General features: G+C 51.7%; 5 protein-coding genes and 1 non-coding gene across 6 annotated transcripts; 2 read left to right on the top strand and 4 right to left on the bottom strand.

Annotated features, from left to right (window-relative positions):
• Nucleotides 1–115: 115 nt before the first annotated feature.
• On the bottom strand, nucleotides 116–5,038 carry J4E82_001565 (uncharacterized protein; the record flags this gene model as incomplete). The annotated part of the gene is made up of 5 exons (XM_051727874.1): nucleotides 116–2,017; nucleotides 3,523–3,797; nucleotides 3,848–4,582; nucleotides 4,756–4,945; nucleotides 5,009–5,038. The coding sequence occupies 5 exons, from the start codon at nucleotides 5,036–5,038 to the stop codon at nucleotides 116–118; spliced, it is 3,132 nt and encodes a 1,043-aa protein (XP_051592229.1).
• A 240-nt stretch (nucleotides 5,039–5,278) lies between these two features.
• Nucleotides 5,279–6,473, top strand: J4E82_001564 (uncharacterized protein; the record flags this gene model as incomplete). The annotated part of the gene is made up of 2 exons (XM_051727873.1): nucleotides 5,279–6,179; nucleotides 6,382–6,473. The coding sequence occupies 2 exons, from the start codon at nucleotides 5,279–5,281 to the stop codon at nucleotides 6,471–6,473; spliced, it is 993 nt and encodes a 330-aa protein (XP_051592228.1).
• Nucleotides 6,474–10,253: 3,780 nt separating this feature from the next.
• Nucleotides 10,254–11,543, top strand: J4E82_001563 (uncharacterized protein; the record flags this gene model as incomplete). The annotated part of the gene is made up of 3 exons (XM_051727872.1): nucleotides 10,254–11,082; nucleotides 11,134–11,406; nucleotides 11,458–11,543. The coding sequence occupies 3 exons, from the start codon at nucleotides 10,254–10,256 to the stop codon at nucleotides 11,541–11,543; spliced, it is 1,188 nt and encodes a 395-aa protein (XP_051592227.1).
• A 4,548-nt stretch (nucleotides 11,544–16,091) lies between these two features.
• J4E82_001562 lies at nucleotides 16,092–16,176 on the bottom strand. Its single transcript has one exon. It is a non-coding gene; the product is annotated as a tRNA-Asn (tRNA).
• Nucleotides 16,177–18,156: 1,980 nt separating this feature from the next.
• J4E82_001561 (uncharacterized protein) lies at nucleotides 18,157–21,484 on the bottom strand (the record flags this gene model as incomplete). Its single annotated transcript, XM_051727871.1, has 6 exons — nucleotides 18,157–19,117; nucleotides 19,172–19,474; nucleotides 19,952–20,507; nucleotides 20,575–20,688; nucleotides 20,753–21,352; nucleotides 21,397–21,484. The coding sequence occupies 6 exons, from the start codon at nucleotides 21,482–21,484 to the stop codon at nucleotides 18,157–18,159; spliced, it is 2,622 nt and encodes an 873-aa protein (XP_051592226.1).
• Nucleotides 21,485–23,007: 1,523 nt separating this feature from the next.
• On the bottom strand, nucleotides 23,008–24,084 carry J4E82_001560 (uncharacterized protein; the record flags this gene model as incomplete). Its single annotated transcript, XM_051727870.1, has 1 exon — nucleotides 23,008–24,084. The coding sequence occupies one exon, from the start codon at nucleotides 24,082–24,084 to the stop codon at nucleotides 23,008–23,010; it is 1,077 nt and encodes a 358-aa protein (XP_051592225.1).
• Nucleotides 24,085–24,488: the final 404 nt, after the last annotated feature.

The following is a 24,488-nucleotide window of genomic DNA, read 5'->3' as shown; positions in this document are numbered from 1 at the left end:
GTACCCCATGATTCATTTTAAAATCCAGAAGAAAGCCAAGGCCTGTACCTAAGACGCCAAACCAGTTTGCTTCAACTCCACCATCCAACCCTTACGTTTACAAAACCAGCACTCTCTAGAACCAATAACTCTCACCCGCAGCACTGACCTCAAATTGGCATCCCAAACCCTTTCCAGCCTCTTGCAAAACCTCTTCCCCCTCTCTCAACTCTCTCAATATCTGTTCCCCAACCAACGGCCCATCCATGAAAGAATCCTTGACATGGATAATGACAATTTTGACACCTTTGAGTGGAGCGTCAAAAGCAGCAGATAGTATGGCGCGGTTATGATCCGCTGAGACTGATGAGAGACCGAGTGCCGCTGGGGCTGAAGGGTGGGAGTGCTGTGGTTCGGCCGTGCCATTTTGATGTTCCTGTCCCTGTTCCTGTATTTGGTTGCAATGTAAAGACTGATGATGCTGAAGTGGAGGAGGGAAGGGAATTGGAGTATTCGTCCCTGTATCTCCTCTCGAAGGCGGAAGATCACTCATAACCTCGTCATCAGTCTGCGAATGGTAGTTCGTCGTCGAGATTGGGGAATCAATTCCTTTGCCCACTCCGCCCAGATAACCACCCATTTTTGCTTTCCGACCGTTCTCGCCTGAGGTGAGGCTGTCGAGTTGGAGTGCATTGTTTGCACCGCCACTGGTTCGCTTTCGCTTTTTCTTCTTCTGCAGACGCATCTCTTCTTTTTCGCGCTCGTATTTCTTCTTACTGTCTTTTACCATCTCGGCGAAGCTACTAAGTTCCTCGAGGAGGTGGCGTGGGGCTAGGTGCCCGAACAAGACAGCATCAGCTTGAGCATTCGTATAAGAAACCTCTATAAATATGCCTTTCAGTATACCGGCGGCGATCTTGGGAGCTGCTTCGCTCCAGATCTGATGTGTGCGAGGCGAAAGAGAAAGAGAATCTGGTTCAACATCTCCGAAAATAAGGATTTCGCGTTTCGGGGTCGTGAGAGTGGATTCTGCGCGGATAAAGTAGGCGGTTGAATCGATCACACAGTGATCTTGGGATGGCGGTTGCTGGGGCTGGGAGACTGTAACTCCGCTGGCTCGTCGACCGGCCTCTGTGCTGCTGTTAAAACCGGGAGTGCCGGGTGCGCTTTGCGTTGCTACAGAGAAGCTCATTGAGCGACCTTCTTGGCCGTCTGATAGTCCGTACGGTTGAGAAGTATTTGAGTGCTGTAAACTTGATGTCTCCAGTAGGTTGGCGTTTGATCCGCGGTGTACATGGCCCGGTCCTTGCATGCAGTGACCATGACTTACTTTGAAGCCTTTGACCCCAAGACCATCACACACCTCGATGTACCCTCTTGAACTTCCTTCACCCAGGGCAATGTTACCGCCTTCTGCAAGCCGCTGGAACGTCACAAGGCCCACCCCTCCATCTTCGTCAGTAAGATTAGGCCAAATGATGTTATTAAAGATGTGGTTCTTGATGGCGTTGACAGTGAACGGCAGCGCTGCTAGTCGCTTTGGTCGTGATGTATTATGGAAAGCTGCTGTATTGATGACGAAGCCTGACACATGGTCCAGATGTGGATGGGTGATGAGGTATGTCGAAATATGCTCCCTAACAACATGAAGCGCATTTGCTCTAGCGCTCTGATGAGGAAAAGGCAAACCCGCGAATGCACCTTTTTGCAGTGTGGTGATCGTAACTGGTAATTCGTGCTCAGAATCAGGTGTCTCAGCCCCAGAGTCATCATCGGAGAGTGAGACATGCGCGGTGCCTGGTGACGGCGACTCAGTATGTATGTCAATTACATTTCCATTGCCGTTGTTAGCCCGCGAGGTCGGTAATGGTGGATCTGGGTCAGAGACGAGTGGAAAATCCCTCCCAAGTATTCGGGTTATTGATGCAAGATGGGAGCCTGCATCTACAGCTATGACGGAATTCTTAGCCCAGTTCGTTGCGGTCGATCGGACGAGGAAGCCTGTGACATTGTCTTCGCTTGGTCCACCTCCAGAGCCCTGTTAGTATTAGCTTTGATGGCGAGATAGATAAGTGGCCGTCATGCTGTATAAATTGCGACATCCCATGTAAAGTACATGACTATGCACCTAGACACATCAGTAGCCACAAACACAGCCACCACTTACCAAACAAATCACTTGAATCGCAGGTTCCCCTGCATTTCCAGAAGACCTCCTCACCACTCTTCCACTATCCTCTTTCATCCCCTTGTCGTTCCTGCTCTTCCTTTCTTCCAGCTCTCTTGTCAGATGTTTCCAGTCTCGTCTTTTCGCAACCTCGTACGTAGACCTGCAATCCCCAAAGCAACGATCGCAGGAAACTTATCTCAGCTACGAGACGTCCAATATCCCCGCTCTTTAACAAAGCCACTTCCGCAGTCCAATCTCACGTGTTCTTCTCACGATTTGCCGTTGGCGCCTAGAGAAAGCAACAATATCTATTCCCCTTTGGCGCAGCAGCAACAATTCTTTAAAAGGCGAACAACTCTCTCCTCTCGTCGCTAGAGCTCTCAGGTCCCCGTAGCGCAAGTCGTTACGTTACACAGCGTGAACGACAGATGATGTGGCTGTCCGTTCCTTCGTTCGTCCGGATTCCGATCCACCAACAGTCGACGCAGGAGGCCGGACTTCCCTGAGCAACGATTGCGTCGCCTTAGTCTTCGGGTCCCGTCTCCAGATCTTTCTCTCCTTGCGCGACAAGAAAGAAAAAGTGTGCACGCGATCTCGGTTTGTTGTTGCAGGTATGACGACAGAACGAATGCGCTGCTTGTTCCTTCCAAGGTAGGAGATTTGCCCCGATCGGATGTAGCAGCTGCAGCGCGGCTGTGCGCTGCGATGCGAAATGTCACCGTATTAGTACCGCTGCAGCACCGCAACTTTCGGCGCCTGTGGTCGCAGAGATCGAGAGAATGGAAATCGAGGACTCGAGGATCAAAGGCCATGCATGTCCCCTTATGCGTGCCGCCTGCGCCGTCTGTCTTGTCCAGCCTTTGCTCTCGACGGCTTCGGCGGTTGGCTAGAGCTACTTCCCTTGTCCGCCTCTCAACCAATGATAGGCTCGGTTCGATAAGCCACGACTGTTGTTGGCCCCGCCCAGGCCGAGCCCAGATCTGGGGTTTGGCGAACACCTGACAGCTTCTAGGCAACGCAGTGTCATGGTAGACCAATTTCCCAGCTCTTGTTGAGTGCGCAATCAACAAGGCACCTGTGTGGAAGAAGACGTCACATGCATGTTGGTCTAGCATACGAGACAGCAAAGTAGACGCACAAAGGGCATCACAGCATGAAGGCAAAAATATGTGTTGGGTATCATGAACTTCTTGTGCAGCATTTTGAGCCTCTAACGGGCCATGGCAGTATCGCTGATCCACCAAGGGCTGCCCAGCGTGATCTCATGAATCCTCATCCGTCATCCTATCCCTACCCATGCTAGTTCGTAAATCATCCGCATCATAAATCAAAGCAACCACTTCAGAAAGAAAGCGAAGCGTTTACTTGAACACCTTGCCGTCGGCCCACTCGTAGGTCTTACCGTTGACCTCGATGGGCTTGTCCCACGACCACTGGTCGTTGACGAACTCCTTGTCCTCGGGCTTGGTGGGGTCGAGCTTGGTGAACTCGTAGCTCTCGACATCGGGAGCGACGTCGAAGGCGGGGAGAGCCTCCTGGCCACGGACGACGAACGCACCGGTGACAACGGAGTCGTTGGTTACTCCGTATACGGAGCAGCAGCCGAAGAGGTACTTGCGGCTGGCCTCGAGACGGGTGAAGAAACCACCTGAATAAATTAGCAAGTAGATCATTTGCAACCAGGACAAGTCAACTTACCAATCAAGTTGGCGGTCATGAAGGTCATGGTCAACTCATCGTTGTACTTGTAGTCAACCTTGTAGATGGAGTACTCCTCGAAGTTGGCGTTCTCCCAGAACCAGGGGAGGGCAACCTCACGAGTCTCCTCGTTAGAGTACTTGCGCTTCCAGTCGTCAAGAACGAATGTAGCCCTGGGAAGGGCCTCGAGAGGGTGCTTGGGCTTGGGGGCAGGTGGGGCCTCCTCCTCCTCAGCCTCCTCTTGCTTGGGCTTAGGGGCGGCCTTGGGCTGCTCCTTCTTCTTCTCGCCACCCTCCTTCTTTGGTGCAACGTTCTTCAACGCCTCGGAGATGAACTCAAGCTTGGGGGCAACAGCAGAGTAGCTGGACTGGTTGTAGACGGTCTCGTACCAACGGGTAGTGTTGGGGTTGGAGTCGCGCCACTGCTTGTCGAAGAAGTACTGGAAGCCACGGGCAAGGATGCTGGCAGCGAAGATGTCGGCAAGAGTCAGACGCTCACCAACAAGGTAGGTGTGTGTAAGAAGGTGCTCCTCAATGACGTGGACAGCCTTGAGAGCGGCCTTCTGTGACTCGTCGACGTTCTTCTTGTTGTAAGGGTCGCGGCCGAGGATGGGGCGGAACCAGCCACCGAGAGGAGAGAGGACCTCAGTGTTGGCGAAGGACATCCATCGCAAGATGGTGGCGTAGTCCTGCTTGGTCTTGCCGAGAAGGCTGGTCTTCTCGTTCTGGGAGGCAACTGCAATCGGTCAGCTCTGAGTCACCAGCAAAGTCTGGACGAACGGAGGGATGATTGTGGACGCAAATCAGAATAGTAAGTTTTCAACAATAGTTTTCAGACAGGGATAACTGAATGATAACATTCGACATCATATTACGCAGGAAGGAGCAAACAGGCGGGGTAGCACTTACGGTAGACAGCGATGGCGATGCACTCAGAGAGGACAAAGCCGTCAGCGCCCTCGAATGTAGGGACCTTGCCGAGCTTGTTGAGCTTCAGGTAGTCCTCAGAGACACCCTTGGCAGGCTCGGTGTCGACGAACTCGATGTCGAGACCATTCTCCTTCGCGACGGCCAGGAGAGAGGTGGTACGCGGGTTACCCTGTTGGCTTGCTGTTAGGACTCATTGCAGTGCAGTTTCGCGTTTGTGGGTGCGGCAACGTACCGAGTAACTGTAGAGCTTTCCGAAAGACATGATTGTAGAGTTAACCGTGGTTGAGCAGAACAATCAGTGTGTGGAAGCAGGTGTTGATGAAGAAAAAAGGCTGGTTGGGCTGCGGGGCAGTAGGAAATCTGCTGTGCACAGTCCACCATAATTTCAGCCTAGGCGCTAAGCATTTGCATGTGGCTCGTGCAGCGCTCGTCGTCAGTTTACGGCAGGTGGCAGTCCTTTGAGAGCGCTACCACGGCGCATTCCCCATCCATCAGAGGTGCAATGGCAAGCAGGGAGATCTCACGGAGTCTATGGAGGGCGGTCGATGCCCTGGGAAGCCGACCACGACCTCAATGCGAACGGACGATTCGATATGCTCAGCGGAGCTTTCAGCCCACAACGCGGCGATGCATCTCGACAACGACCGCACGGCGTGCAGAGGTCACAGAGGAAGAGCTACGTGAGCCATTCACAGCGGCACCCGAGATCGACTTTGAGAGCACCGGCGGTGGCGCAGGAAAGAGCGACAAAAAGATCAACCTCGGGGCACTGCGTGTTGTCCCAGCATCGCCCTCCTACTTCAGCGCAAAGCCTACGTTCACCGACGACTTCCTCTCCCTCTCTGCTCTCCTTCGAAAGGTCGCTACACTACCCGTCATACCGCCCGCCGAAGCACCCAAAGTGGCGTGGAAGACAATCGAGCAGTACCGCATCATGACCAACGAACCAGTAAAGACGGCGCGTTATCACAGGATGTTGCAAATATTGCGGAGACTGAACTGCATTCACCCCTCCCTCATGCCCGATGAGGTTGTGCAGGCAATGCTACGGTACAAGAAGCCTAACCAGCCTGGTGACATTGTCCCGAAGCCTGGCGTGATTGATGAGCTTGGACGTGCCAAGGGTGTCGGGCGGAGAAAGACATCTTCTGCTGTGGCATGGTTGGTAGAAGGTGAAGGTGAGGTACTGGTCAACGGCAAGTCCCTCTCGGAGTTCTTTGGAAGGCTACACCACCGCGAGAGCGCTGTGTGGGCACTCAAGGCTACCCAGCGTCTTGACAAGTACAACGTCTTTGCTTTGGTGCAGGGTGGTGGCCTGACTGGTCAGGCGGAAGCAATGACCCTGGCCGTAGCGAAATCTTTGCTGGTCCATGAGCCGGCGCTGAAGCCTGCGCTACGACGAGGTAAGTCAATATTTTCTTTGTCCGTGGGTTTTTTCAACCCAGCTTTGCTTTTTCTGTCGTTCCGTAGGCATTGTCAATGCAGCCCTTGTGTCTGACACATGCCCTTGTCTACCCACGCCTCAAAACGCTGCCAAATAACCCTGGATGATCCCAAACATGTCTCGCCTGCGCATGCCGGACCCAATTGCTGACTGCTTCTTAGCTGGAACCATAACACGCGATCCAAGGAAGGTGGAGAGGAAGAAGCCAGGCCACGTCAAGGCACGTAAGATGCCCACCTGGGTCAAGCGATAAGAGGCTACTTCTGTATGTTTTGTGCTTGTATCGCTGGTCATATGCAGATTTAGCATAGGTGAATGTACGATGAGACATTTCAAGAAGCGACCTTTAGGATTTTCTTCGATCTCGTCGTCCATCTCTGCGCAGGTGGTGTCGGCCTTACACTGTCCGCATTAAAAGCGCTTTTAATGCTCCGTACCGGTGTGCATGGAACAGGGTGCTACAGGCACAACACGTGGAAAGATGCCCAGATCTTGCCCTGAATGTCAACGTCGCAAACCTAGACAGCCATGTGCGTATACGATCCTCATCTCTGGCGGCGTTACCCGTACAGGGCAATGCCTCTCGATCAATTGTGTCCTTGACTCCAGGACGCGTAAGGCCTTGAACCTTGTGCTGGTCTGCCCTGCTCACAGTGCTTCTGTCCCGGTTCAGTATCATCTCAAGCAAGCATCCTGGCACAACCTTGCCCGCGCTGCTGGTTGTTATTGCTTTCTCGGTCCGTTCCTGGCAGCTTCTGACAGCTGTCTAACTAAGATGAAGAGAATATTCATTGCATGAATGGCTGCGCCACCACCAGCACTTAGTATTGATGCGATCTTTGAGATATTGTTGATTTGCTTGTGTTTGCGCTCGGACTCGGACTCGCGTTTATGACTGCTTTTCGACAAGTGCCTTAAGACGGTCAAGATTTGCATTGCAAGTCCTGTAACAGCGACAGAAAGTCACTCCAGTCATTATTGCCGGTGGCACATGGAACCAAAGTGATGGGATGGCCGGAAGATAGTGAGCGAAGAGGTGTGAAGATCCTCCCTGACTCGTTTCAAGATGTTCTATTTTAGACGTGGTCATAGGGCGGCCAATGATCTTTTAACCTGAACGTCTGTGCTATGTCCGCTCGCATTTGCGTCTCGGTCGCTCCGGATCATGTCGCAGAAAAACGTTACGTAGCTGAAGGCATATATGAGGAGATTTACGCTAGAAAGAAGGCTGCCGTTTGGATCTCCGTTGGTGATGGGAGCTCCTTGTTTGACCTCCTTGTCGCGTGTCCCGCGAGACGCGCAAACGGTGCACCACGGCACTTGCCCGAGACTTTCCCTGGTGGTTGCAGCTGGGAACGAGTCAAGCGTTTGTCGAACAAAGTGAAACCTTCTCGAAGCATGTTCGCCATGGTCCTTGATCATTTCACGAAGCGCGGTGGTGGAGGTTGATGCGGCAGCCAGGGCCACTTGATGATCGCCATCCGTGCCGAATGACGCACTCGTCTGGGCTGTGATCGCACGAAAGTGGGCAAGTTGAACGACAATGGTTTCGTGACGCGATGGCTGTGTCCTGCAAAGCCATGCTGTGCACCTTCGCTGAGCTTCCAGAAGGCTGCAATCTTCCGAGGGCACGTGGACGGACATTCATGGTGAGACGGTCCGGGCACAGGAGCGCGCGAGGCGTGTGGCGCGCCAGAGCGTGCAATTCAAGTGTCAGTGACAGTGTAAGGCGCCCTCTTAGCCTGGAATAAACGGGCGGTGGTCAGTGTTTTGCAGTGTGCCGTGTTGAGGAGATGACGGAAGGTTCACGGCAAGAACCAGTGAGGTTTGCCGGCAGGAGCGACCGAGATGGCGCTAGCCCCACTGTACCGCAGACGTAAGATTCGAGGAGTCGCAGCGTGGAGAAGATATCGCGAGGTCGCGGCTTGAGTATGGATGGGTTGCGCCAGTCGATGATTCTGAAAGGGAAGGTCCCTATTCGCAGGATCAGGATCGACGAGTGAGGCTGATGGGTGAAGTGGCCTAAGGCAAGATCGACCACAGGCGAGAGACCCCTGCCCGTGGACGGGAACTTGCATCGTTGCAGAGATGAAAGGACAGATCGAGTTTGGAGCCCGAGATAGCCCCTAAACTTTCTCTCACACCTGTCAGCACCTACCTACACGAGACACTGCCGACCATGAGGCTATCCAGGTTCGACATCGGTTTGGTGATTTGGCAGCAGGAGACGACGCAGGCGCGCTTCATGAACCGAACAACGCCCTGTTGCGTGAAACAGGTCGGAAACGCGCTCGTCGAGGTTAGTCTTCCCACAGTGCGCCGGGCCCCTTTGTCATCAAGCTCTTCACGCGTACTGGCGGACAAATGCCATGCGTCGCGTGGTCACTGTCCTGCTGCCAAGACCAGCTGGGTGAGAGGAGGAGTTCCTGGGCCAGCGACCTGCGACATTTGGCCGCTGTGGAGCCGCGAGGCGGGAAACGCCATCTGGTTGCGCCGAGGAGAGACGGAAGAGAGGCCACGATGAAGTTGCTGGCTTTTGTCATTGTGCCGCTGACATTGTCGTCGTCCCGGCTGCATCCAGTGGTGGTCACGCAGAGCAAACGCGACGATGCCCTGCAGTGTGGCTGCCCAGACGCCTGCAGATCCACCATGGGCGATCCGTTACCATGGCAGACAGGGTATCGCTAGCCCCGCCCTGGCCATATCGGAAATCGGAGACTTCGCATGGTCGCTGTCATTCAGAGCTCATGGAGTCGTCTTACTCGTCAGCCCTCGCTCGCCCGACCTGCAGCCACACCCACTTCTCAGGTACCCACCATTGTTTTCTCCTCTAGCTTCAACACCCCGGTCCAAGCATTTACAGTCTGTTCGCCGGCGTGGCTTGTGAACTACTTCCTTTTTGCTTCCCACACTGCCCGATGCTCTCCCAATGTAGCGTCTCTGCATCACTTCCCGCCCACCTCTCCTCCTGCCCTCATCCAGCCTGGCTGCCATCGCATCGCCGACCACACCACCCCCACATGCACCCTGGTGAGCATCTTCGGCAGAAGTGAACTGACGTCGAGCTCACACGGGCGCCATTGCTCCTCTCCTCTCGACTCTTATAATAGAGCCTTTCTGTCTTCTCTACCCGTGGGCAAGTGCATGCGATTACAAATTTACCATCCGTCGCACTTTCTGTCTGGTCTCGGACCGAACGCTTCATTCGTCTCTGCATGTACTCCCGCTCGCCCAGTGCGCTCCAAGACACTGTATCGTGAAGAACGCCAGCGTACGTTTAGGCCGTTGAGCTACCGCAACGCAGACGTTAGATTGTTTGAGACCATCTCCTAGCCCGGCCTCTACTCCGTCCGACTCGTTGGAACACTGATCTGTTTGCAAGGACTACCCTTCAAACATCTCACGCATAAGCGTCGCCTCACCACCAGCCCATCGCTCACAGGGTTCTCCACGCCTGCAGTTACCGGACAATTTCGCTGTCATCTAGTGGCTACGTGTTTAGCTGATCCACACTACGCACACATTTTCTCCAACATTACCGCATCGGGAGGACCAATCCCGGACCTCAGAGCATTGCATTGCAGTCATCTTCCTGCAGCTAAAGCGAGGATATCCTGGTGGCCGGCCGAGGCTCTTGCGCGAGCTTCTTTTCCTGCATCATTGGGCTCCATTGGCCGCTCGTCGACGCGTCAGGGCTGTGTTTATATCCAAACCATCTGGACCTTGGAGCATCTCTTCTTCCAATTTCGGACGTCATACATCTACCACCATTGGCCCACATCAACCATCAACTCTTTCTGGTCCTTCCACGCATCCCGCCAAAAGACGCATCTCTTACGCACCTCTCCATCAGTCCGCGCATACCTCGACGACACTTGCGCCCTCGCTTCTCCACCTCTTGCGCCGGCCCTCCATCACCTACATCCCGCAAGCCTGCAAGCTGGCCAATTACGCGACGCCGCCAGTCTCGCCCTTGGGGTACCGGGCACTCGAACCGCCCTTCAGTCTGCAGTATAAAGGCGGGCTGGTTGGGATGGACAATGACCGCCGGCCACGGCATACTCCCTCAGGTTACGCGAGCCAGCAAGGCACGCTCCTTCCACCACAGGCGTCGTATCCAGTGGTAAGCGCACCCGATCGCTTCAGGCAGCCGCCCTTGACAGCTCCTGCCCCACCTACCTCCGTCCCCTCTTCCGGAAGTCGCGCCAGCTCTCAGGGTTACGGTTACGCTTACGGTGAAGGTGCACAGTTTGGCTCATCGATTCAAGCATCCCCCGTAGCCTATGCCACCCAGGACTATGCCGCCGAACAGCAACAACAGGCTCAGCGTGCACCCCAGCAGTACTCGCCCTACGGCCAGAACATAATGTACAGCGTGCCCGGCGCCCAGGCTTCGGCGCAAGCCTCGTCGCAGTATGAGCCTGTGGAACAGTACCAGCAGAATAGGGACTCGGCTATACAGGTCCTGAGCACCGGCTTTGGCGTGGCACAACCGCAGTACTATGAGAGTGGGCCCACGAGCGCACCTGCCTCTGCCATCGCGGCGCAAAACGTTCCTTCTCAGTATCCTTCGTTAGGTTATTCAGCACCGCAAGCCCAGGTCGGCCGAGAAGCACTTGCGCCCGCCTACTCTGCCGCTGGCATGACGGACCCCCATCAGGCGCCCTCTCAAGGGGCCTACTCCCAGGGCAACTACAGCGAGCCCCAGCCAAACAGTGGCAATGAGTACGACGACTTCTACAGAAACTACCAGAACGAGCTCAAGAAGACATTTGAGCATGTACGTGACGGCCGCCTTAGCGAAGCCGGAACACTGCTCTTTAGAATGTCCGACTGGCTATTGCACTGGGCTGAGACGCTGGGTAAGTTCTCCGGTGCCCACAGTATCGAGCGAGCAGCTGAGTTGACCGCAGCAGGCCTAGTACGCGACGACGAAACCTACTACCAGCAGCGTCTGCAGTTGTGGGAAGAATTCAACACCTGCTGGCTCACTACACTGCAAAAGCAGAAGACCATGACGCAGGAAATGACCACAACGGGCCAGCGACCACAACCGCCAAAATCGCTGATCGACTATGAGTTTCTTGAGAAGATGGGCACCCAACTCGTCAAGAATTGCGACGCCATGGAGAAGCACGGTCTTGTCGACTACCAAATGGGTGTATGGGAAGAGGAAATCGTAGCGAGTCAGTACCACATCGCGTCTGCTCTCCAAGCACCTTGCTAACGTTGCGCAGTGTTGACTTCCTGCATGGACCTCCTCGAAGAAGTCGGCGCTGGTCCCTCAGTACAACGACCTACGTCTACCGCGCGCCGGCGGTGATCTTAGCAATCTCAAGTTACGGTGATCTGCTTGATGGCGTATCGCAGTGCCGCTCCCGAGCGCCATCGAGGCGGCGCATTGACACTCATCTCGAGAGGCTTGCTACACGTCGTCCCCGCACACGCTTGCGTCCGCACCGTGCGCTCACTGGAGCGCAGTCATCACGACAAGAATTGCTTCTTTTTGTACATATATCGTTCATGGGGCGTATTGTTACATTGGTTTCTTTTGGCAGTCATGGAGAGGGTCAAGGTATCAGCCGCTTGCTGTGGAAGTCAATCTGCATCGGTTTTCCTTTATGTCAAACACTTGCATCCACGGTTCTCTCCTAGCTGTTCAGCATTTCTGTCACGTCATTACGTTTCTTTTGTAGCCTTTTGGCTTTGCTCGGTTTTTCTCTCATATCCGCATTTGGAAAAAAGTGGGGAGATCTTATGGAATGAACGCAATGGCACGCATGGTTCATGTTCACGACATGGATAGATGCATCTACGAGCATTTGGACATGCTTGCTTTCGCTGTTGGGTTTTGGTGCAGGAAAAGATGATCCGGCGCGGGCGCTTGGGGTATTTCATGGGGTATATGATGACGCACGGGTTAATGAGGTGGAACACAATCGATAGAGCCGAGACGAATGCATGTGGATACACCGGATCACCCTTGCGCCCTCGCAGCTTCCGGTGAAAACGCAACGCAGGAACTAGAAACCTCGATCAAACCAAGTATCTCTTCTCGGTATTGGGCGGCAACGATATAGTTCTGTGAGCCTGAGAAGGTAGGGCGCGAACGCCAGCTGTCATGCGTGGTCGGGTTCCTGGGTCTGCTGCATCGACGTGGTTGGGCAGCAACTGTAGTATAGGATTGAATTTGTACTAGAATTACATGCTTCATTGCAAACATCCTTGTACCCGAGGTAAACTGAAGTGATGTTCTGAAGGATCAGGCGTTGTTGAGTCACTCTTCCAAGGTTCAGTGGTGCCTCCCTTGTCATGCTTGTCAACAGGGATATTCGTTCCTTCTCGCCTCACGATACCGATCTCGACTCCACCCGCAGACGCCATCGCAGCCTCGTACATTGACAGATGCGAGAATCCGCCGCGGCTGATTACCATTCGACGCCTTGGACCGAGAGAGTGATGGCGATCATGTGCGGCGACTTGGCGACGCCATGTTCGCGTCTCATGCATGGCTCCAGGCTTTCGCGGCTGTCAAAAGCAAGATCTGACCTGGAGCTACGGGAACAGAAAACCGGATCGACAGGCGCCACAATCATCGCTAACAAGCGAGTCTAGCTGATCATATCTTATCACAAGGACATTAAGACCTTGCTGCGCATCATGGCGCCCGGCTATTGAACATTGACGACGATCATACAATATCGGAATATAGTTGCCATATCTCCAATACTTGCTGCTAGACCCTACTTGGGCAATGGCGCTTACAGTTTCATAAATCATCTTCAAACAGGTCCGTTCGCATTGAAATCAAGCAATGTAGAGCACGCAGTAGCTACCATCGTGTGTAGCGCTGCCTCAGCACTGCTCCACCTACTTCGATACTCTGTCCCAGCGATGTCGATATGCCCTAGCATTATGCGTGCGCTGTTTCCGGGGTACGCACCTGCTTTCGCGATAAGCTGAAGTCATCACTCTCGCATTCTTTAGCCACCGGAACGCCTCGATCCAGCAACCAGATCACCACCAATGATTGCGCAGCCGAGGACCCTAAAGGCGGGAGACGACCGGCTCGTCTCCCTGGTTCTGGGAGCACATCAGCTCCTCCATCGTACATGAACGCCGAAGTAGCAGCGAGGGTGGCTACATTGGACGCCTTCGATTCTGCAGCCACCTCTGACATCTCGCGATGCGGCTTTTTGCACAAGCCTGCACAGCTGCCCGTAACAATGAAACGGCACTTTTTCCACATGCGCGACAGGGACGGAACGCGTCCTGCCGAGCGTATGAGGCTGCATACCACACGTAATGCAAGGGCACAATTATTCAGGCTGCACATCCTTTTTTGTCGAATCAAACTTGTACCAGACCGACTCGTAATCTCAACGTGACAGCATTACGAAACTTGAGAAATGCAAGCCTTTACAGCTTCTCGAACATCTGGCTACACAAGGGATTGTGGGACCTTGCACTATTGTGGCGTGTCAACACAACCCACCCATTCAGAAAATGCCACCTCACATTTACCCAGCACACTGGTAGCCATTCAGCATTCTTGTTCTGCTGCGCATGATTACTACGAAACGACCATTGCTTCGATTCAACGATACTGTTCTACTTTGGCTTGCCCGTCCGACCTTCCCAACATCTGGCAAGCGACTACGACGTGCTGATAGTGGATTGTTGAGGAACAATAATGCCATGCTTATGCTCCCTACATGTTGCACAGAAAATAGTGCGAATATGACATCCACGGCCAGCTACAAAGTGGCATGCGTCTCTGGCGATCCATGTTCGTAAGCTATCAGCTATAACATGTGGGCGTATCAGCCACCAGGCACATAGCCTAGCTGTTGTAGTCCCCAGTGCTGCAGGGCAGAGTAGACGTGCGTCGGGAAATTACTTGTTGTACCCGCATCGCCACATTGCGACATTTGCAAAGGGGGCTTTTTTTGTTGGCAACGAGATGCTTCCGGCAGTTACACGCTTCGTGTTCGCACAGCGCGTCAACCGCAGAGCTCAAAGGCATTGAGAAGGATGTGTTCCGCATTTTGTATGGCAACAAATAGCGTAGTGCCTTGTCAGGAGTGTAAGTTACTTCTAGTACTGGTTTCTATATGGCTTGAGCAACTCTTCGGAATGCTCTAGCAATGGATGGATGTGCTCCCGGAAACTTGGCCCCCTCACATCGTACGCCTGTCCAGTGTGTAAACTTTGAATCGCAAATTTTCGGATGCACATATTCACCAGCATCCTCCTACTTTGCTTTCATCAACACAATTACAACTGTTCATCTCTCTAAATTATGCATAGGGTCGTTCAATAATAATAATAAAATCAGATCATTTGTTGTTTGTCAAAGACTGCTTTGACAACCAGGGACATGTAGTGTCGTAGTATGGTTGCAGGAAACCCAGCCCGGCTTCTCTTCAGGATCACGCCTATGACTACTTCTAAATCCTGTCATCCTCAAAATACCAATACCAATAAAGTAAAGCATGCTTGCTGTGGTAGCCAAGCAGATGGGAATAGAAACATAAACAGGAACGTACTATGGCTAGTGTTTTCGCTATGTTGTTCATTAGGCGTCATTGACATTGAGATGCTATCAGCGCGAAGTCATACATGAACGCCTCAACGACAGGAGTGAGAGACAACACTTTTTCACTCGAATACTCACCAGAAGAGAGCCTTAGCTTAGCATGTGTATCCACTCTCTACTTTCAACTCAAGGAAGTATCATACGCTACGACAATGTCGCGTCTTCGTCTTGTCTAAAACCGAATATACCATTTATCATGTGTAAATTCCCATTGCGCTGTTAATCTAAAGTCAGCATTGCTAGACCAGAATCAATGTGTCATCAATTATGAGCTCATCAAGTGCGAAAGTGACAGAAGACATTCTTATTCTGCTTTCTCGTTTCGAAAGCTTCCAAATCGGCCATGTGACTTCGTCCTTCTTTAGACCAAAACATACCACAGTTAACAACATTTTGGTCTTCTCTTCTTGTCCTAAATGATGCCATTTTGGTAATTTGTGGGCACGTTGTAGTATACGATCATATCCACAGCAGGGTTCAGGAAGACACCTTTTTTACTTTGTTTTTCTAGAAGATGTCAACAAGAGTAAATGCGTCTGCCTGGTTTTGAAAGAAAAGCAGCACGCACTTATATTTCCTAGTCCTTTTTTCCCTTCGTCTAAGAAAAAGGAAAATGAGCTCTGTATGCGCTGTCGCTCTCCATTTCTGGAAGATGAGTGGAAGCTGAGCATGCATCTGGGCTCTTCTTCCAACGAAATCTACCCTTTATCGATTCCGCGGAGTTTATGCCTTTCTTTCTATGTATTCTCTATTTGATTTTAGGTGTCGACGAATCAATTGATAGCTGTTCTTATCAACTCCATGCTCCTCACACTTTTACAATCACTGCCACACCCGCCTTGTGCGACAAAAAGGTGGAGAAGGATGCTGTATGTGCTGTGTACACGAAGAATGAAAACAAGGTGGAGTAGTTCGTGTGCCGGCATAATTGCGAAGTTGTTGGCTTCTGTTTATGGTTGAGGTCTTGCTGCTTCTTTCTAGTGATGGTGTAGAGTATCGAAATAGAGTATGCTAATCCATATGTCAGAAGCTGGAGAACAGGAAAATTAAGCCAATAAGGACAGCATAATGCAGGTTCATAGAGAACATGCGGGCGAAGACGAAAGAAGCCGTTGATATGACTATATCCTAAAAATCTTCGATTTTCTTTGATTGTTTCGAGAACGTAGTCGTGGCAAAACAGTACTTCTGAATACATGAAGAGCAGCTTCCCTCTACTTATCAGTCGCAAAAATCGGCAAAAAAGATGAAGTAAACAAAACAAAAAGCATCCTCCTCCGGGAAGGCTCGAACTTCCAACCTCCTGATAGCCACTGGTGTAACAGTCAGACGCGCTAGCCAATTGCGCCACAGAGGATTTGTTCTGAGAATCTGCAAAGCATGACTTCATGTCATGGTGGTTCCAAACCATAGAGTCAGTTCCACACCAATGAAGACATCTAGTAATTGCTACATCCTTGCTGAGTTTTCGCATCAAACGCAATGACCCTGCTTCTCATGAATTGTATTTTGCAGATCTCTTTGTTCAGTGTTCCCATGACGATGTGCCTATCCACGCACAATAATGATTGCGGACGTACTCAGAACATGCGTTGTTTTATTCGAGCGGTAGTCATGTCGTCTGGATTCCAAGTGAAACCGTCTTCTTCAGTATTCTTGGCTTCGGGTATGCGATGTTTGGCATGTGGCTGTCGCATACTTCCATCCATACTGGTGGTTTGGAAGTTTCACGTCCGGTCTTCGACGAACGATTTCAATATGCTTGTTCGCCAGTGACGAAAAGTTAGATGATCGTGGCGGATTTTGCTCGTCCGAGTAGTGCTTCGTCTTCCATTACACGCCTCAACTCCCATCAACCTCAAAAGCCCTCACGAACCACGCATGCCGTCCACTCCCTACAAGTCTCGCCGAGACTCGCGGCATGTCATTCTCTTCAACACTCCTCTCTTCCTCAGTCAACGGATCCGACCACTCAAGCCACGCTTTGTCCTTAAGACAAGCACCCCACGCCAAAGTCTTACTTGGGAACATGCCAATGCAAAAAGCGCTTTGCGGTCCCTCATGAAGCGCCAGAAAAACCACCTCCTTGCTAACCTCGTTGCTAAGATCCTGCTGACTATCAAAGCGGGCCGTAGGCTGACTATCAGGATGCGGGATATCTAGCCTCATAACCCCGTTGTCAAACTTGTGGCTCTTATCCTCCGGTACAACGGCCGTAACACCTGTGCGCTGCATGGTGTGCGAAACAATCTTAATGCGGCCCGTTGGACTCAGGTACTCGCTTCCATCCAGCAGCCCTTCTCTTGAGAATGAATACGCGCCATGTCGGAACGCAGCGGCAGTCACGGTATCGATACTGGAATACACGCCAAGGAACTGGCTTGGTTGTGTGTTATACGGATAAGGGACGTATTCCAATGCGAAGAAATTAAGCGGCGGCGTAATTGCACCCACAACGCTTGCCGGTCTGCGTTTCTGCAATCTGTTGCGAGGCCGTTCTTGTCGTTCATGTAGGGATTCTACTTTCGGTGGTTTGTGTAATTTGCCGTAGGTCTGGGGTTTGCGTTTAAGGGTACTAGTGGAGCTTATCATTGTTGGGTCGCTGTTTGAGCGTCTATGGTTGCTGCGGCGCCTCTTCGTATCGACTCTTTCTTCGTATTTAACTTTGGCATAATTACATATTGTGCCTAACTCTCCGAGTTGGAAAGGGGCCATCGCGATGATTATTGTTGTTGAAGCCGTGCTAGCCGGTCTCCGGCAAAGCGAGTGACGCGAGGAGATCCGGCAGAGTAAAAGAAAGAATGTGAGAAAGGACGTTTGACGGGCAGCGATGGGCAAAGGTAAAAGTACAGGTGTTGCGAGTTATTACCGTAGCATGCTGGCCTTGCTCCGCAATGGCACGTTTCACCTTACGACGACGGGGTTAGACGTGCAGCATTGTTGCAGGTAGGGATGTGTTATTGGTACAAGATGCGTCATACGGAGTGACGCAGCCAGACACAGCCACGTACGCTAACCCTATGCGGCTGTATCGATAAATCCTTCATCGGTCCCAAACTTGCCTGCCTGATCAACATCATGGTCAAAGTCTGGACTCCTGACGGACGACATGTGAACGTAAAGGCTAACAACTAGGTGCGATTTCTACTGCGTTGGAAACTTAGTCGAGCTTCTACAACGGCGGCCATAACTGAGCAACACAATCGACAACAATTATAGGCTTATCGTCCATTCACTCACTTCTCGACATGATTTTCAGGCTGAAGATGTTGAACCATGTGCACATCATCATTCTAAACTTGTGATGGAAATTGTTGACCTCACCGCCTTAACCACTTCATCTCCAAGCAGCCTTGACCCACTCCTCGACATCCGCCCAAAGCGTCTCAGGCCTCTCCAACGCCGCGAAGTGCCCACCACTCTCGTGCGCCCTGAAAAAGGCAATCTTTGCCGTCTTCTCTGCCCAAGCCTTGGGGATAGGCGCCAGTTCAAAAGGGAACCAGCTGTACCCCGTCGGCTTGTCCACATATTTTGTTTCCTTAGCCTCTCTGTATGTGTATATTGACGTAGGGTAGCAACCAGTAAGCCAGTAGAGGGTGATATCAGACAAAATGGTATTGAGTGAAGGTGTAGTGGAAGGATCAGACCACGCAAGGAACTTCTCGCCAATCCAGGCTAATTGTGCAATGGGCGAACTGGAAAGTACAAGACCGATGGTGGAAGGTTTGGTGCCATGTTCGATTGCATAGGCCCGGCCGACTTCCATAAACTCGGTCATCCTCTCGATACCTTTCTTCTCCGCTTCACTAATATTGTCTTCCGGCGAAGAATAAGATTGAATGTTCCTGCTGTGCATGAAGTTGAGATGCATGCCTTTGCATTCGACGTACGTGGCTGCTATCTCTCGCGAAATGAGACTGCCAATATCACCGCCCTGGACGAGGTATCCTGATGGCCCAAATCCAAGGGAAAGAAGAAGCTTGTGCATGATGCGGGAAGTGTCCGCAACTTTCCAATCTTTTTGTAAAGGAGGGTCAGATGACAAGCCAAAGCCAGGGAGAGACGGCGCAATGATGTGGTAAGGGAGAGTATCTGGCGTGTACTTCTTGCGCAAGAGATCCATAAGAGGCAGAAACTCCAGAAATGAACCTGGCCAGCCATGAAAGAACGCTATAGGGATAGCATCTGATTTGTTCGAGAACAATGCCACAAAATGGACGTCGTAGCTGCCGCTGTCATCGTCCTTGATCGTAGTCTTGAAGTTGGGGAAAGAGTTGATCCGGTCCTCTTCCTTGCGCCTATATCATCACATTACAACAACATCTTTCGGATCGTTGCGAGAGTATACATACCAATCGAACTTCTCAACCCATTCCTTCTTTGTATCAACGATCCACTGCCGGCTGACTCCAAACTTGCCATGGCTTCCCTCATCTTGCTTGTTCTCGTACGTGTCTTTTGCGACTGGACTCAGTTTGAGCAGAGTCTTGAATTCCTGCAGCTTCTGTTCTTCGACGTGCAAGTCGAAGGGTGTGGGTTGCTGTTGCGCACCTGCTGGCGTGGAGCTGAAGGATTTGGTTGACGTCATTTCTGTTATCTCTTCGGCGCTGGCAAGAATCGTGATTGTAGGCTTCAGGGAGGTATCCGGTGATTTTCTGTAGGTGACAGCTATAACAGTAGACTTATATCTTGTCGTGAAGTTGAAGCTGCAATCGGTGAGCTTACAAATGCCTGCTGGGTTACGTACAGTACACTGCGCTAAGTCTAGGATAGGCAATCACCATTTGACCTCTTGTGGGGTATGATCTGCACACTTATGTCATGGCACGCCCTCTCATAGGCCGCAGCGTATACAGATGTCAATCGGAGCATTACAAATGCATGCATATCAGAACTTACACGCGTGTAGTGCTGCGAATCAAAGGAATTGCAACACACTTTGGCGTTGCAACACTAGTTGGAGAAACCTGCCTTGAATGCGTGACCCTCGTATTGCTAATGTACATCGTATAATGTACAGCTGTACTGCTACAACTCGATGATAGAACTCTCCGTATGATTCTTGCATCTGTCTCGCAAATTCAGGCAATACGATGAACTGAAAACTTGTTTTGGATTGGAAACGAACCTACTCGCTCATAATAAGCCAACCACCTCCACCCAAAAACACAGCAAATACTACTATAGTAAGAATTGCCGCACCAGCTTTATCCCCCGTCGTGATGGCGTCATGCTCAATCCGCACATTTCCCCCGTCACTACCCGCGGTAGGGTCATTCTCACTGATTCCACCAGTATCGAGTCCCACGGGCCCAGAGACTTGATCAACAAGCAAGTTCTGCATGACTTCCAATGCAGACATTTGCTCTCCAACGCCCACTTCTCCATCATTCACACCGCCTCGCCACCACCTGAGGCCGCATCCACCTTTTCCGGCACTGCATTGTTGAGCGGCGGCTGCGGCGGAGGTGCGGAGTTTTGGCATGATCCTGTCGCGGGTCCAGGGAGCGCTCAGCATCGTGTAGCCCATCCATCGGCTGAGGTAGGCCTTGAATGAGCGTTGGTCGTGGTCGCATAGTCCGTTGCGCTCGCAAGCCATCTCGATCATGACACCTGGGGCGCCTTCGGCGTTGAAGAAGATGTCTGTTCCATTAATGATGCCACCCAGGCGCTCTCGCCACCTGCCCGCTGCTTCCTATGTCACGTTAGATATGCTTGTTTACTTGCGGATGTCGAATGAGCCTTACCGCATCACCGTTCGTTTCTGACATGTTCCACAACGCTGCAACGCCAGACATGTGGATTCCAGCGTTGTAGGTCCATTGGATATGGTTCTTTTCTGTGCAGTTCTGCCTCTCGCTGGTTCCGTCTGTAACAAGGAGATGTCAAGTCAGTATATGCATCACCTGAGGTTTTTAGGCTGGCGTTCTTACCGAAGAAGTGGTAATCCGGGCTAATGAGACCGACAGAGTATTGCCAGTCCCATGCTCGCTCCGCCCACTCGACATATGTCGCGTTGCCTGTGTACTTTGCTAATCTTGCTGCAATGTTAAAAAACGCTCCATTTGAGATAGTGTTTTTGTAGTCGAATCCATTGTTGAATCGGAAAATTTGCCAGTTGAGTCCACCACCACAGGTCTGGGTATTCCAACGCGGTGCCTGCGTGTTGAATACTGCGATGGCGAGTGACAACCACGACATCTCTCCCTCGACGTCCGGAAGCTTAGTCTCCGCTGCGGACATGGCAGTCATCCCCCAGAAAGCTTGATCGTCATTTCCCAGTGTACTGGTTTGGTTGTCCGGCATGAAGGCTTTCGGGTTTCCAATCTGATGCACCATTGCTTGCCGTGTAATAGCATTATATGTGTCATCGCCGGTATAGTACCAGTAGTCGATGAAGGAATTAAACATGGCTCCGCATAGCCACCAGTAGTAGGGATCTGGCAAGTTTCCGGGTACATCGCCCGGCCGGTCACCAGTGTACCATTCTCTTAGACCTGCCGCCACAACTTTGGTAGCTTCTCTAATAGAGGCTGGCTACGTTAGTGGAGTTTGAAAACAGTCGCAGTGTGCCCACCTGGATCGTCAACATTGAGCTCCAGCGCGGATGTGGCAATCGGCGACAGCAGGCCAACCGCCGCAAAAACAAGGTTCGAAGGTCTCATTGCGGGATCTCCGGGGTATCACTAGAAAGTAAGGTGTTCGGAACTCGGCATGCGTATGAAAACGAAGGTGCCTGAGGCACTACACAGCGAGCGATGTAGTGGAGCCTGAGGTTGGTAGGATGATAGTGAAGGAGAGTGAGAAGGCCAGGACAGCAGCATTCTGGGGCTGCGAGTCGTGATGTTATGAAACCCCTTCCGCCTTCAGCCAAGTAACGGCGCTGAGCCGCAGCAGTAGCTGGGCGACAGTGCAATGCTTGGAAGTCATCCTTCCGCGTTGGTACGAGGCTAGGGTTGGATCGTTTAAATGACTACGAAACCCAGAAAGGCTTGGCGATCTATTCGGGCCCTGGATACCATCTCCTATCATAATTGCGCGCGGTTTCCGTTTGACATTGTACAAAGGGGGTGGTGTGCGTAATGCAAGTCGCCAAGTTTGGAGATGACATTGGCGTTGCTTGGAAATGTCTTGGGCGCCGAGGAGCTTAGCTACTCATAACGCCGACACGTCGTTCCGCCACGTCCGGGCGACTGCACTGCGATCAAGGAAATCGCATTTGTTCCTGCATCGTGGATGATGCGGGGAAGATCAAATGCGCTTCGCTACACGTCATTGGGATCGCGCGGGCCGGATGATCGGGTGCGACGCGTGCTAGGGTTGTGGTGCAGCCGGGTATCCGAGACAGTCGCGCCAGCAGAGAAGATGAGAAGTGATTCTTTCGGATGCAGCAAGTTTGCGACGTTAGCAGTTGATGGTCAGAGCAATGCACGTGCACGATCTAGAGTGCCCACCTGGATAGGCGGCATTGTGAGTGCGGGGGAGGGTTCCTGGGATTGTCAAATCTCATATTGTCTAACATACCTAGGTATGCTTTGGGGAGTCAGGACGTTGGTGTTTCACAGTTCTATTACTTTTCCTGCATCGCCAAACCCTACTTATTGTGTGCACCTGTGTGTACGTGCTAACGAACTATCGTCAGCAAAATCCCAAAAATAGCCAAAATCAAACCACAAAGACAGAAACTTTGCCTTTTTTGTGCGTAACAACAACCACGTGTAACAGAGCCGTCGATGGAATCAACGTGCTGCATCTTGCTGTGGACGTAGAAATCTCAACTGCCTGATTATCTCCGAAGTCCTCATAGTCACACACTGCACATTTGGCTCAGGAAAGCGATCTGATTCCTGCCTTGGCTTTTCGGGATAGGCGGACAAAGCGTGTTGTGGTCTTTTGGTAGCTCTGCGTCTGAGCCAACCCCATTCTCGGTGTTGGCCTAGGGTAGGGAAGTCTTGGTCATCACATGTACGTCACCGTTTTGACTACACTACCTTAAATGGTAAAGAAGACTGGGGTGCATATAGGTACATACATTAGTGAGATTGGGTTATTGAGGCTAGAAGGGTAGTTAGGTATAGTAGGGAATAGCGCGCTCACCTTCAACCATGCTTTGTCTGGTCGATACAAAACAGCAGGCATACACTCGAAAACCGATTGAGTACTTTACCCTCCAACATCTCGCTAGCCTTCAATGACCTGCGTCGACCTTCATCTGCTCGACTAACCAACTCCTGAAAGCTTTCGCCTTGCTAATTGTTCCTATAGCCGCCGTCGTGTCCATGTGGCTAGCAATTGAGAAGGCTTCAACGACATGCACCGCCGCTGCCTCATCATCTTCATCGAAAGGTATCAAATCTAGAAACTGCCTCAGAGTGATGGAACCCAGCTTGACTCGCAACTGTACGATATAATCGACGCTAGTAACGTCCATGACGGTCAGTGATGTTGGTGTGATAAGCTCCCATCCATTGTTCCTAGTAGAGCATTGTCGAGCGTAAAGCTGCTCGGCTGAAGCTAGCTGTACGAATGCTCGAGCGACCGCGCCTTTGGTAGTGGTGTGTGTTTTTGAGATTTCTAGAATTTCTATGAAGTCGTCTAGCGAGGCGGTTCCTATAAAGGTATGTCGGTGCTTGTACTCCAGATCCCGTTCTTCTGCGGGCCATGTATCCGATTTGGTAGCAGGATACGCGGCCTCGTCGCCAACCAACGGCTGGGTCAAATCCTCAGTATCAGGCTGTCTAGATTGCTGGGTTCCGCTGCGCTGACCAGCATGCGAGTTCACTGGGAGATTCAGAGAAATTCTTTGACGGTGTCTGCCCCTGTGAACATTGGCTGTGGGCTCTTTAAAGGGATTTGCCCTGAACAAAAACAGGCCATCATTCGTCTTTGCTCTCGACCGCAAGGAAGTTGGAAGTGTTTCGGCAACGTCAACGGCCGAACTAGACGAGATGTGCCGGCAGTGTCGGACATACCTCCTCGACATTGGAGTCGGTTCGTAATCTTTGACTTGATTGGCGCACTTGGCTGACAATCTCTTCCCTAGGATGTCGTTGTGATCTGTGCAATCCGGAAAGTCTTCACCGCAGCCTGACGGGCTGACTGGACATAGGGGCGCATCTTCAAAGAGGGTCGCATCCGAGGTTGGCGATGCTGTATCACTTGATACCTCAGAGTGCGTTGACCGAACACTGATTTTGGATGTACAGTCATCTCCAGAGGGAGGGAAGCGAAAAGTGGTCAAGATCGGGTATTCTTGTTTGGCCATGTCTTGCGACGCTTGTGTTGCAGTACTGCATTCATTCGAAATTGGTTCTTCGAGATAGATATCCTGATCATCTACGTCCGCGACTGTTGGCGCGGTCGGGGCGTTTCTATCCGTCTTGGGTTGTAAAGCCAGCAAAACAGCGCTGCTGGTACGTTGGCGCTTTGTGGTTGGCACCCAAACGCTAGATTTGCGTGAATGCACTATCGTGGCTCTATGTTAGCTTTCGTCCCAAGAATTTTGCCAAATTTGTACGTGATTATAACCTACTTGTTGCTTCACTGGTCCTGTCCAAAGCGACAATCCTCATCACACCTGTCTCTGTGCAACAGTGCTCTCTCACTGTCGGTGACCTGAGTGGCTGTGAACTCTCCATCAACCTTTGCTCCTTTCGTGATCCGTCATGC

The sequence above is a fragment of the Alternaria postmessia genome, assembly GCF_024291825.1.
Source record: "Alternaria postmessia strain BMP 2775 chromosome Unknown scaffold_6, whole genome shotgun sequence".
Classification (NCBI taxonomy): domain Eukaryota; kingdom Fungi; phylum Ascomycota; class Dothideomycetes; order Pleosporales; family Pleosporaceae; genus Alternaria; species Alternaria postmessia.
Note: the sequence above shows the minus strand (reverse complement) of the source record. Positions and strands in the feature narration are given on the sequence as shown.